Here is a 14,049-nt window from a genome sequence, read left to right on the forward strand (position 1 = left end):
CTGATTTTGACCACGTGGGTGAGATTCTCGTGTCGCCAACAAAGGGGCGTCTTTACTTTAAATGTAGCAAAGCTTGCACAATAGGCCAGCTTCAGGAGCAGTCATGTTGCGTCGAAATCTCTCCTCAATTTCTTGAAGCGAGATTTCACAAAACGATTGCTACTTTTACTTTCAACGATCCGGCAAATCGTTTTTCTCCTCCCGCGGTGCATAGAAAAACACTGCAGGCACAATAATTGTTGTGAAAACTTCATTATGACGTCACTACTTAAACTTTGACTGGGCAATATGACGTGTTGAAGTGAAATAGGCAACAAAGCTTTAGAATGCGGCGATGTGTTATATCAACGTGAGGAGATGCAATTTAGCAGAAGAACTTGGTTTGTTTTGATGAAGGAAGACAAAGGCCATGACTTAATCCTTTGCTAAAGGGATTATGACATCACTCGATTCACTTCGACTGTTCAAGCATGGCGGTTGTGCGCAATACACAATTACGTGTAGAGCCGGAGAGGCGAAAGCACAATGCTTATGTGAACAGCGCTAAGAGGAATTTTCGCTTCTTGCATCGAAAATATAAAAAATCGAATTCAATTGAGATATTAGTTTTAGAAATGATCAATTAGAAATGAGCCGAAAGAAGTTTTAGAAATGATCAAAATGAAACTATAGGAATGACATACGACAATGTTTGTGAAAACCTGGTAAGTGAATGTCTTTTATTCATTGAACCTGAAATAATTGTGTAAAGTCGTTTTTGTCACTAGGCTACGTTTACACAATTTAAAGAAAGTTATAAAACTCAATTTAGAGAAAGTTATAAAACTCAATGACCAATGGAAAACTTTCATATGAAATATTCTCGTGACAAATTTAGTGCCAGTGCTTCTAGATGAGTGCTAAGAAGATATCAGCAAAGTAGCAGAGCTTGTGATGTCCCACAACATGTGTAGGGTTCTGCTCAATCTTTGATTTTGCTGCTCCGGCAGTGTTTGCCTGACTGCTTGAATGTGTTTGTATTTTTATGTCGTGTGGATAGGTCTGTGATGGTTGTAGAGTATTTGCAAATGTAGCTTTCATTGCCGTCAACTGAATAATAATAATAATAACATGTTTTATTTTGCGCCCATTTCGACAACATAGCCTACAGTAGCCTACACTGCAACCTACATACGCAACAAAACAGACGACTGGAATCCCAAAATAAACTTTAAACGTTGGCTGTCATTTGTAACAGTCGAAAATTTCTTTAACAAGTGCTGAAGCTTTTTAATATGATGGATGAAACCCCTGTCATTACATTCGATTTACATTTTGCAGGTGGCAAATTTAAGTCAAGTTGTTGGCAAAAATGCAAGCGATTGTATCAGTGGACTTATTCCAACTATTATTATCGAACACAACACAGTTCAAGTCATGTCAAGAAAAAAGAAAGAAAAAAAAACGTCGTGAAGTCTAAGCACTAGTTTGATTGTTTAAAAAAGAATCTGAAAAGATTGTTCTTGGTGAGTACGGATAAATGTTTTTACTACGACTAAATGATTATGTCATAACTATGCCATTTTGTTCTTTTGATTAATGTATGATGTAATTGTGAAGAGTATTGAGTAATGTATGAAAATGTTTTAGTGGTGTATTCGCATTGATGTGAACAACGAACATGGTGGTTAGTAGGCTATGTCGGCATTTATATACTGATTTAACACTTCTTTTTTTACTTTCATGATTAGACATGGTGATGGCGCACGACAAAGCTGCTGCCGTGCAGCAAATTGATGAAGAGTTTCAGAGTGATTTCGAAATTGGAAAGACAGGCAAGGTGGCTGAAAACGGCAAAAACTAACTTTTGGTGAGCTTGTTGTATGTTTGAAAGACAACTGCGAATGTGTTGCTTTAGTTGTTGAATAACTATCTGTACACGCAATTAGAATGTATTGGAACTTGATTATTGCTCTGCGTGGCGCAGAATCGAATGATAAGTTTTTTGTCACGCACGTTGGAGAGAGGGATATTACATTGATATTGCAGATTGTCAATTAACTTCGTAGCATAGGCGTAGCCTGGGGGGGCGAAAGGGGCCATGGCCCCCCCCAAATTTTCAAAGTTTGGATTCCGAAGTTGAACCCTTTGTTGAAAATATAATATAATTTGTATAAATTTATATTGTTTTTCAAGACATCTGGCTATTAACACCCTCCAGGACTTGTTTTAGACACACAGAAAGACACCAATGAGTTTTGCAAATCGTAAATCGCGCAAAGTTTACGCGATTTACGCTTCTTTTAACTAATCTGTGGAAGCAACTTCAGGATCGCTTACTCTGTTGGTTTTTTTTGTAGTTTTTGTGTAGCTAAGTTTTTTTGTGTTCTCTAATTTTAGCCGCAATTCTTGCCCGTTTGTGTGTAACAGCTACCTTTAATAAGTTAATAGCTGTTTATCTGTCTATTAATTTCATACAAATATTCCCTGAAAGTGTTTCCAGAAAGCGCTATAATCCATTATTTGAGTGTAATTTTGCAAAAATTTTCCGGGGGATCATGCCCCCGGACCCCCCTAGTATACGCGTGCCTTCGGCACGCTCTAACCCCCCATCAGCTTTATTGCTTCTCTTTCTTAACCCACTAGGAAACGCCACTGCAGATGTCTTAACATAAACACTTTGTCGTTCTCTTCAATTCATCAATTATTTGGCCCCCCCCCAAATTTTTTTTCTGGCTACGCCACTGCTTCGTAGTATCCTGAACGACAACTGATCAAAATGCTACACTGTGGGGCGTAGCCAGAAAAATGTTTTGGGGGGGGGGCCAAATATTTGATGAATTGAAGAGAACAACAAAGTGTTTGATTTAAAGCCATCGCCGCTTGATGTGCAGTGGCGTATCCTGGTGGGTTGAAGCAATAAAACTGGTAGCGGGGTAAGAGCGTGCCGAAGGCACGCGTATTCTAAGGGGGTCCGGGGGCATGCTCCCCCGGAAAATTTTTGAAAAATTACACTCAAATAATGGATTATAGCGCTTTCTGAAAACACTTTTAGGGTAATATTTGTATGAAATTTATTAGCAGATAAACAGCTATTAACTTATTAAAGATAGCTCTTTCACACAAACTGGCAAAAACTGCGGCTAAATTAGAGAACACCAAAAACACAGCTAAACAAAAACTCAATAACTACACAAAAGCCCAACAGAGTAAGCCATTCTGAAATTGCTTCCACAAATTAGTTCAAAGAAATGTAAATCGCGTAAATTTTGGGCGATTTACGATTTGGAAAATTTATTGGTGTCTTTCTGTGTGTCTAAAACAAGTCCTTGGGGGTGTTAATAGCCAGATGTCTTGGAAAACGATATAAATTTCTACAGACTTTATTGCATTTTCAACAAAGGGCTCAACTTCGGAATCCAAAGTTTGAAAATTTGGGGGGCATGGCCCCTTTTGCCCCCCTGGCTACGCCTATGATTCCTACACTGTTGCCAAACAGCCCTCTTGAATTAAATATTTTTGTTTCATTCTCAGGAATTCACAATGATAAAGATACACAAGAAAAAGCTGCTGATGTGCAATGAATCTCCATCTATCAATACGATTTGATGTGGCTTGTTTCTAATAAATGTGAAAATATACGAAGCTCGGCTGTTACTTTGCTTTGTCACAAAGGGAGAAGTGTTGCTTATAAATCCGTGTTGCTGCTGTTCTTTCGCCCAAGGATTAGCTAGGTTCAACAATAAACTTTTGGTGATGAGCGAGGTTTAAGTGCAGAGACGTTTGGCAAATGTAGATGCCAATGCGGTTCAGATGTTTTATGCACCAGCTTGCTTCGCATGGCCAACCTTGGTCAAAGCGCGGGCATCACAATAGTCAATAGATCAGATGAAGCAGCATCATGGTGCATAAAAGTCAACCAGAATTTAGGCGCCAGATGAAGCAAAATGGTGCACAAGCCATCTTGCCAACGTTGGCCAGATACAGATGCCAACGTTGGCAAGATGAAGCAAAATGGTGCATAAAACATTTTGCCAACGTTGGCAAGATACAGAAGCCAACGTTGGCTAGATGCAGAAGTCGACGTTGGCTAGATGCAGACGCCAACGGTGGCAAGATGCATACGCCAACGCTGGCCAGATGCATCCAAATGGTGCATAAAACATTTTTCCAACGTTGGCAAGATGCAGAAGCCAATGTTGGCTAGATGCAGAAGCCAACGTTGGCAAGATGCAGAAGCCAGCGTTGGCAAGATGCAGACGCCAACGCTGGCCAGATGCATCCAAATGGTGCATAAAACATTTTGCCACCGTTGGCAAGATGCAGAAGCCAATGTTGGCAAGATGCAGAAGCCAGCGTTGGCAAGATGCATAATCCAATGTTGGCAAGATGCAGAAGCCAACGGTGGCAAGATGCAGACGCCAACGCTGGCCAGATGCATCCAAATGGTGCATAAAACATCTTGCCAATGTTGGCGTCTGCATCTTGCCAATGTTGCGGCCAACTTCTTGCCAATGTTGCCCCAACAATCAATGTTTACTGGGTAACTAACTGGTAAAAAAACTAAGAAAGTCTCTTCAGACTTTAGCTAAATCGGACCACAACGGGACCAAGCCAAACTACTTCAACTAAGCGGGGAAAACAAATTTCCCTATTTTTGCGTGTGATTAAGTTTTCGTTTTGCTATCATTCCTCCGTCTATGGTGCAGCTGAACTTTTGTGCCGTGTTTCTCTATTGCTTAATTCGTACAAAATACTGTAAAGTAAAATAAATAGAAAACTAAATTTAAAAATTTTGTCAATCAGGAACATTTTTGCGCTTGCAGGTTGTGTGGTGGTTGATTTCGATTGGTTTCATTTCACATCAAACTTCACAAAATTAAATATCATTTCTAGCTAAAAATTTTGTTTTTGTCTTTAACTTGTGCAAACGTTTCAAATTTTAGGTTACTCTTGGGCTTGTTTTAACTTGTAAATAGATTGGACTACTTTTTATTTGCAATTGGTTTGGAAATATAAAAAAAATATTTGGGAATCTTGCCTCTAATAGCCTTGCGAGAACATAGCACGATGCCAAACATTAACTCTTGACGTGTTTTCTCACAAAACACATGTACAAAAAGCAAAATATCGTTACCATAAAACCTATTTTTGGTGGGAGAGTGGTCCGGTTAAGGTGGGTAGTGGTCCGATTCAGCGGTTAAAATTACAGCCTACGAAAAAATCATTTTAATTCCGGACCAGCGAAAAACGGTCCGATTAAGCGAGGTTGTCTGTATAATCAAAACTGTTTCATGATTTGCTACAATTGGCGTTTCGTAGTATACAAGCTTAAAGCTTATAGGTCGAATTTCAAGGACAAAAATAGGTGAAAAATTTAATTCGGTCCGTCCAGACTCGCCCATAACGAAATGCGGTCCGTGGCTACAAAACTTCGCAAACCCCTGGTTTTAGACTTTAGATTAGTACGGTACGGCGGCAGTAGCCTAATTTTGTGTTTACCTTTTTTCCACAGACTATGGGCATTTCTTTGGCTTGTTTGCTATGCGTAAGTGGTCGAGTAGTGAGATCGCCTTCACTCACAATGATCGAAAAGACTTCAGTTCAACACCGTACCAATGCACACTCGTGGCTTGGCAAGCCACTTCACTGTATGTACTCAAGTTTAAAGCAACTGACTTGATTACTGTGCAAGTGTAGCTTCATCTATAAACTTTCGCAGATTTCTGTTGTGTTTTAGCCTATTTGTAATTAGACTATACTTTTCTTTTCAAGCCACTGAACTGTAGGCTGTTGTTACGACGGACATAAAATGACTGCTATTAGGCTATCAAATTTTTTTGGGAAATAGAAATCTGAAAATATTTAGAAAGGTAGCCTATTTCTTATTCTTTTCCTTGACTGTACCGTAACACAAAAATTACATTTGCTGCTTGACCCACAAATTCTATAAGACTGTTTTGTTTATTGGAAATCGCTAAAACTTTAAGTTGTTTATCTCAACGCTACATGAGGAATTAAAAGATTGGATTGGATTACAACATTTCTTGTTTCTGATTAATAACAAACATTCAAGTTTAAAGTTTCCAATTCAAATTAAATAGACTACGACTATTAATGTTTCGTCTATTCATGCGTTAAATAAATTGTCAAAATTGCTTTATTGTTCTTTTTTTTACATTAATGTCAATAGAGTATTAATTTTTGCTAGTGTTGTGTTCAATGTGAAACAATAAAACTTTCTATCGAAATGTCGCTTTTTGTTAAATCAATATGGATTACAGGGAATCTTTTGTCTGGGAAAATATAGTGAAAGAAAAACTCTTTTACGATCTCTCTCGTGATTTCGTCGACATCTGTCTGTCATTCACGAAGAACTGGAAGTAGATCGAAGCAGATTTTTGGACTTCTTCACAAACGCTAGACAGCGAATCAAACTGTTGTAAAAAAAAGTTGAAGGTTTCGCATAATCTTAGCCATTGTTGGTAGTTTGTGGAAATAGGTCTATTAAGCCCTTAGAGCAGTTTTGCATTTTAAACCCAGAAAGCAAAATTTGTCATTTTTACATTGCTTCAACATCTGGGAAATTATAAAAATGGGAAATTTGACACCATGAAGCAGTCGTAACATACAAAATATCAGTCCAGTCAACTAACTAAAAAAACTAAAAAGTCGCAGTAAATTTATTTACAGTCAACAGTTGATAGCTTATATTACTTATTCGACTAGAAAACAAAGCAAAAAAGCTGTATTCACAGTTTAATAATATGGCTTAATTAGTTAGCATATAAAGCGGCAATGATGAGAACATCATGCGGGCAGCATTTGTGGGCTTGTCAATATAATTATATTCATAAAAAGTAAATGAGCAACCGATTAATGCTCAGTGTCTTTGCAGCTTATTAAATGCAAAGTTAAACCGCCAATGTAGAAGTTGAACTGATTCCTATATAACCTAACTATAAAGGCAACAGAAAAAGTTATTCAATTTAAAGCTTTCTGGATGAAAGATAGAACTTCATGAGGCTCTCTTAAAAAGATTTCAAATCATAGATTAATTGTAAAAATGTTTGTCCTCAGAATGAAAAAGACTCTTCTGGCCCAATTCTGACCGCAGCTTCGCATATATGTAAAGGTTTTCAACTACTGACGCAGGCCGGTCAGTGAGATTGACAGAGTTGTTTTTTTTTCTTGCTAAAGTCTCGTTGCCTGTGATTTATTCTATCTATTGGATACCGCTGAATGGAGGGGTGTCCTTGAAATGCGTAGCTCAAGCGCACAAGGGTAGAGCCACTGTTGACTGATTTTTGTCGTTTCTTCCTTTGGTCGCCAGTTTATCCAACTGAGCTATCGGGGCGGACATATTTAGGCTAGCTACAGATCCGATCAACCTGAGCAAGATATAAATTTTTATTGCCTGAAAAGTTTTTATCACTGAATCATAAAAAGTGTAAATGTTTCTGAATAATATCGATACAAGATATCTTATCAATGTAGAAACAAAGCTGGCACTTTTCTACTCATCATCAAGTGGCCTAAGGTAGAAAGTTATAAATGTACAAGATTTAATGGCAAAGATGGCGATCAGATGCGAAGCCTGCGGTGACGCCATTTTGGATAATTATGTTATGGAGGTGGGTATGGTTGAAGGCAAATTAAGCGTGAGCATATTTTTTTCACTGTACAAAAAGACAACCAATTCCATCCAATAGCCTATCTAAGTAAAATAAAAAAAAATAAAAGTTATATACACAGTAGGCTTTAACTTAACGCATTTGAGTTGAGTAAGATATTTGATTTACACTTTCAATCTTTCCTGTTTGTAAAACATCACATTGGAATGGAATAGGCCAAACCAGTGGCCACTACCTAAAAGCTTTTAAATTATGTTTGTAAAATTTTACTGTTATTGTAAAGATATAAAGTTGTGTCAAGCTTTTATGTCACAACATAGGCATGTTGTTGTTTATATTAATTAATTAAACGGCTCTGAGTAAAACTTTATTTGATCAAAAACAAATGTTTAACCACGAAACTTCACAGCTACCGGCTCCTTCGCACAAAATTCTATTGCAACTAAAACATTTCTATGCATATAATTTTAAAATCCTTAAATTCCGGGATAACTGGACAAGTGGACAATTCATTTATTCCAATTGTCTTTTATAAACTTCCAACGAGAAAGTACAGAAAGTCTTTTAGCTTGCATTATTTAAGCCAATGATTTTATAATTATTTTGGTGTTCTTTTTCTTGTTATCGTAAACAAAATACAAACTAAAGTGGAAAAGCAATATTTTTCATGGTGCTTAATGTGCATATTGTACTGCAGATGGACGGAAAAATCTGGCATCAGTCTTGCTTGAAGTGTTCTGATTGTCTTTGTATTTTGTCCTCTCGTTGCTACATCAAGCACGGATCCATATTGTGCGCCGAAGACTATTTCAAGTAAGTTTAAATCACGGCAGACAGCAATACTTGAGCTACTTTGTCATTTTATCGTAATGGTCTATATAAAAAAAAAGGTGTTACGCCTTGCCAGTGCACAACAGCCTACTCACAAAAATGTTAGACTGACCCAGGACAGGCTATTAATTTTTATAACATTTAATCATGATTTCACTGCAGGCGATATGGCGAAAAATGTCCCGGTTGTCAAAAAGTTATTGCGCCTTCTGAACTTGTTCAAAGAGTCAAAGTTGGTGGCGTATTGTTTGCGTATCACGTGGAGTGTTTCACATGCTCCGACTGTTCTAGGTCTTTGTCTGGATGCAATAACGTCAAATTTATTGAAGATCATATTTTTTGCAGCGAAGATAGCAACAAATTGCTAGAAAATAGAGGTAAAGAATCGTTTACCTTTTCTTAGTATTCTTCTTCTATGGTGTTGAGCTGTTTCGCTCCTGCACAGTGCACACGCAGTTTAATGTTCCACGCACAATTTTTTCTTGTAAAAATGTTGTAACGACGGTTAGTTTGATTTTTTTGATCGACAGTTTTTTTGCTGTATTATGAAGTTTCACTTTTGTATTGTAAGTTTTGCTCAGCCTCAGCCTATTATGTTTGTGGGCTACTTACTAAAATGAAACATTTGCTGAATTGCTACAATAAAAAATGTTTTTTTTAAGAAACGATATTACTGTGGGCTATGTTCTGAAACCTGTGAATACTCAGTTGATCGGCGGCTACAGTTTACTTCTAATGATCAACATCAATATGCAGATCCTGACAACGATGCTTCAAAAATTGTTGACATCATTGACAATGATAAAACTACATGCAAGGAATTGATGTCAACAAAAGAAGAAAGCCAAGAAATGGAGAAGAAATGCGAAGGAGATTGGCTTACCGAGTGCAGTATTGATGATTTTCCCATACAAGATTCGGCAGACTACAGTCTTCCCAGTTATGGCACAGATGACAATCTCTCTTGCCATAACTTACCGTTAGATGAAAACGACAACCAAGACTTAATCGAAAAAAGAGAACCTAAACTTCCAACAACGGAGCCAGCTAGTTCTAATTCTGCTTTAACTGGAAAACGAAGAGGTCCAAGAACGACCATAAAACCAGATCAACTCAAAGCTTTAAGAGCAGCTTTTAGTGCTTCACAGAAGCCTACAAGAAGTAAAAGAGACCTTCTTGCTTTGGAAACTGGATTGCTGCCAAGAGTTATACAGGTTTGGATTGTCACTCACTCACTCACCAAAGGAATAGTTAGATATTTTGTTCGTAATCTACAAATGAGTGTGTTCAGGATTTCTATCAAACTACTGTAAATGCTGTTTTTTGGCTAAACCACAGTTAGTCTACTGGCGACAAAAACATGCTTTTTGAAATAGCCTATGATATTTCCCCACTAATTTTATTAGTCTGCAAACGGAATAATTTGTCAGCCAACAAACACAGGATTGGACCAAATACCTAATTGTCTATTTGGAATGAACTTCTCACACTTTATTCTTTGAACTGTAATTCTCACAACATTATACTACAGCTGTTTGAATTTATGATTTTTGAAATGTGTTTTATCAATATGCTTGAAATTGGTCTATCAAGTTTTAAGCTTTCTGAGACTAAAAAAAATTAAATATATTTCAGTTTTCCTAGCGTATGGTGTTAAAATGTTCCTAGTACATCTGGAGTAGGCTAATTGTTTTGCTTAGGTTTGGTTCCAGAATCGGCGCAGTAAAGAGCGGCGAATGAGTCAAGCTAAGATTCTGAATGGAAATCGACATTTTTTCGACAATAACGTTCAGAGAAGGTATCGAGAACAAGAAACCTATCCATCTCCAAATACTTTTTTCACAGGTGACTAGTTTTTAAATATTAAAAACTAGTAGTCGTTAAAATTGTAGCATAGTACTTTGATGTGTAAAGAAACTTGATTTGCCAGCTATCTTAAAAAAATAAGTTAAAGAATAGCTTTCGACCCTACGTAATTTCATAAGACTATAATAAAAATTTATAGAACAAAAGTTTTAATAAATAGTAATAAAACCGATGTTATTAAATAAACAATAGTATATACTGTACTGAAAGATTAATATAAGCTAATGTTTTTGTGAAAAAGATTAGGACACAAACATTGAAAAAAGCAAAAAAGTATTTCCTAAGAAATAATAAAAAAAACACTCAACTTTTTTTGCAACAGTTAATGTTTCTCTAAATTTCCACAAAAAAAAAAAAATCAAAAAAAATACAAGATAAATCTGCTGAGATAGGGTATTTATATTTTAAAAAATAAGTTGTAACTAACTATTAACTATTTATTCATATGCAAAATTTAACGGTGTAACATTAAAGTTTGCATGTAAATGGGAAGTTCGGATTTTGCTACTTTGTCATCGCAGCAGACTGAGTATAGCGGAGTCACATTGATCTGTTGTTAAAATTTAATAAATGTAATTATTTCGTTGCTAAAAGAATAAGTTTGTTTGAATAGTCTTTAGAAATTTGTATTTCATTTTTATGTTATTGTGAATAACTGCCCTTGAGACCAGTGAGGGGATCAGTTAGAAGAATCGATTTCGAGTAATGGGTAGTACCAAATTTAAGTCATAAGTAAAGTAGACAACCGGAAAACAGACATTGCCGTCGGCTGCAGCGTGGGTCAGGTGTATGTCGGAAGGCGTACACCGATGCATAGCGCTCAAGTCCGCTTTCCTGCAATGCAGGATAAAGATAAACAAACAAACAAACAAAGTTGGATCTCTGTTTCACCTCAGTTGGAATATCCTTTTTGTGGTACAGTATCTAAGCACATGGATCGACGTTAGCCTTCGACTGCTATAGCTTACAATAAGCGTATAGTGGGATAAAGCAGCCACAAAGCATTAATTGACACATTGCAATAATGCAACAACTAAATACGATAAAACTCTAGTTTATAGATATTCGCTTGAACCTAAGGGCTAGCCTATATTGAGCTAGTTCCTCGATTAAGATTAATAGTCTTGTGGGATTTTCTGTCGCCAAGCGCAGAATGACCGGAAAATGTCCATTTTATTTTACGCTTCTTTTAGTAACCGCTTGATTAGAAGGCATTGATCGGGCGCGTGGTCAGATGGGGATACTAGTTTCTTTGTCTTATTATTAGCTGTCACGCGAATCACTTCTTGTGTTGCATAGAGACTTATTTTTTATTTAAATTTAAATTTGAGACGGGGCTTCTCTTTTTTAATAGACTACAGTAGCACTAACTCACCCTTACCTAATGATTACAACAATGTAGTCCAAACAGTCCTAAAAAAGTGTTGCATTTTTAAAGTTGTATTGAAATCTAATTAATGATGTGTGCAAAAAAGCAATAGCTCAGTTTATAGAAAAATATTGATTTGACTTTTATATTCGTTGATTTCATTCACGAAGAGTAATAGTTCTCACCTGTATTTTCAAAAACATACAAAGCTAATAAAATAACAGCAAAACCGGAAACCATGCACAATAACTTTTTATTTTTTCCAAAAGTTTGTGATTGTTTAAACAAAGTTATAGTATCTCGATAGCTTTTTAACTTGTAAGCAAAAAAAAGCTTTGTTGTTATAAAAGTTTTATGCCTCTCTACTTCTTAAAAAATACTGTAATAGGCAATCTGCAACTTCAAGTGTAGATGTCCAGCAATATGTAGTAGGAGTCATGGAACATGGACAACAACAACCGTTTTTAATAAGACTTTTTAGCAAGTGTAAATGTAGGCTACGTATGAACATAAAACCTAGAAAAAAACTTTAAAATGAAATCAAATAGCGAGTCAAAATACTTAGAGTTCTACAAGTGGCCACTGTAACAAAGTCACGTTACCTTGTCTCCTTTCGAAAATAGTGTAGGCCTACAATATAGGCCTGTTCTGTATTGTTCTATGGCGTACGTGTGCAATTCGTGTGCGAAAAAACCTGATTGTGAAGGATTACTTGCGTCGACAAATCTTATGACCCCCAGAGAATAATCACTCCATGAATATCAAATCAGCTTTGTTGCAATGGATTACGTCACGGTTTGTAAAGCTGACATTGTTACCTGCTGCTCGAAACAGTTCAATCAATTTTTCCCAAGGTTGACGTTCCATGTCATTGCAGATAATTTTATGAACGATTCTCACAGACGCATTTCGCAGTCAAAACTTAAAGCGCATTGCAACTGTTTTTTGTAGATCTATGGCAGCAATGATTTTGTTATTGATTTTATTAAACGTCCAATTAAGTCGTTCCATTATTTTTTGGCATGTCTAAAAATATAACGGCGGTTTTACATTGTTTGAAGTGTTCAATTAAGCACATTTTTGGTTGTAGATTAACTTTACAATGATATTAGGCTAGATTTAATTTTATATAAAATTTGCAGAGTCTCAAATCCCAGCATCATTTTATTTAAAATCCTTTCCTTCTCCGTCGCACCAAATTGCTCCACGCTTTTCCAACGATTGTTTGCGTCCAAATTCAACTTGGCTGCAACAGAGTGAAAATATTTATGGGAGTACTGAAAGCCGCGACTGTCTTCTTCAAGAGACTGTGACTTCACATTGTCCTTCTATTACCCAAAAACAAAATAACGATGCGTTTTACGATTCAAGGACGCAGCAAGTGAATGAAAATTGCTCTGGTATTCCACTTACCAAAGAGACTGTCTGCAGAAGATTCGAAGAGTTTTCCAGAAACTTTAAAGAGGAGGCTACAAATTTTTGGGATCACTCCTAAAGATTTTTTGTTGCTGCAAAACTTAAAAAAGGCAGATTATCCATTACAAATTAAGGGATGATTTGTAAAAGTAGGTTACCGTACTTTTGTGGCAATTCAATAAAATAAATTGAGAGCACTGTAAGCAACTGCAGAACTCCAACATATTGGCAAGATATCTAGACCAGAAAAGGTATCTTTGAAGACTTGGGTACCATTTTCAGGTATCTTGGTAAATTTTCATTGTTTAAAGAAAGTTTTAGTGTTTTTTATTATTATTTCTTTTTATAAACAAATGGATTGAATGCAAACACACCATACCTAAAATATACAAGGTGTGTTTTCGAAGTTTCCAGGCCCCTTAAAAAAGTCCCAGGGCCTCTAAAAACATCTTTGGCCCAGGTCCAAAAATATCCTCAAGACTCTACGTCAACGCTTCTGGCTTTGTTTTTTTTTTATTGAAATGTGACTGGTACTTTTAGAAATCAGATTTGCAATTAAATGTTTGAAATCGTAGAGCGATTACTTTTTTAGTAGCCTAGCTTGCTTACACTGTAAGATAAGGCATATGCGTGCTGAGTGACAAAAGTGAAGCAATAAGGCTACTGTATGTGAGAAATAGACATATGGGTGTATACATAACTGCTGTGATTTGTAGCACGGCCATTTTATAAGAAGTTTACGCAACTCGCCTACTCGCCTTGATGCCATCGTTTAGTTTCTTGCAAAGCGACAAAAGTGCACATAGCCGAATTAACATAGTTATGTATTTTCTTTAGTAGAGCATATAATTTATTTCCAATTGTAAAAAAATAGTAAAAATCTTGATAAAATCACTTTTTTGTTTAACCCTAATATCATTTTATCTTGAGCTTCACACTAAAGTGTGAAATACT

At 36.4% G+C, this 14,049-nt stretch overlaps 1 protein-coding gene across 1 annotated transcript; it reads left to right on the forward strand.

Moving 5' to 3' along the window:
- The first annotated feature begins 7,556 nt into the window (after window positions 1–7,556).
- Window positions 7,557–13,174, forward strand: LOC145775937 (LIM/homeobox protein Lhx1-like). The gene is made up of 6 exons (XM_082587350.1): window positions 7,557–7,613; window positions 8,311–8,426; window positions 8,607–8,821; window positions 9,201–9,658; window positions 10,145–10,289; window positions 12,822–13,174. The coding sequence occupies exons 1-6, from the start codon at window positions 7,557–7,559 to the stop codon at window positions 13,172–13,174; spliced, it is 1,344 nt and encodes a 447-aa protein (XP_082443476.1).
- Window positions 13,175–14,049: the final 875 nt, after the last annotated feature.

Source organism: Aplidium turbinatum, chromosome 1 (genome assembly GCF_918807975.1).
Source record: "Aplidium turbinatum chromosome 1, kaAplTurb1.1, whole genome shotgun sequence".
NCBI lineage: Eukaryota > Metazoa > Chordata > Ascidiacea > Aplousobranchia > Polyclinidae > Aplidium > Aplidium turbinatum.

Coding starts and splice junctions, on each gene's coding strand:
- LOC145775937 (XM_082587350.1), top strand. CDS start 7,557: ATGGCGATCAGATGCGAAGCCTGCGGTGACGCCATTTTGGATAATTAT. Junction 9,659..10,144: donor TGCTGCCAAGAGTTATACAG/GTTTGGATTGTC, acceptor TGTTTTGCTTAG/GTTTGGTTCCAGAATCGGCG. Junction 10,290..12,821: donor TCCAAATACTTTTTTCACAG/GTGACTAGTTTT, acceptor TAAAATTTGCAG/AGTCTCAAATCCCAGCATCA.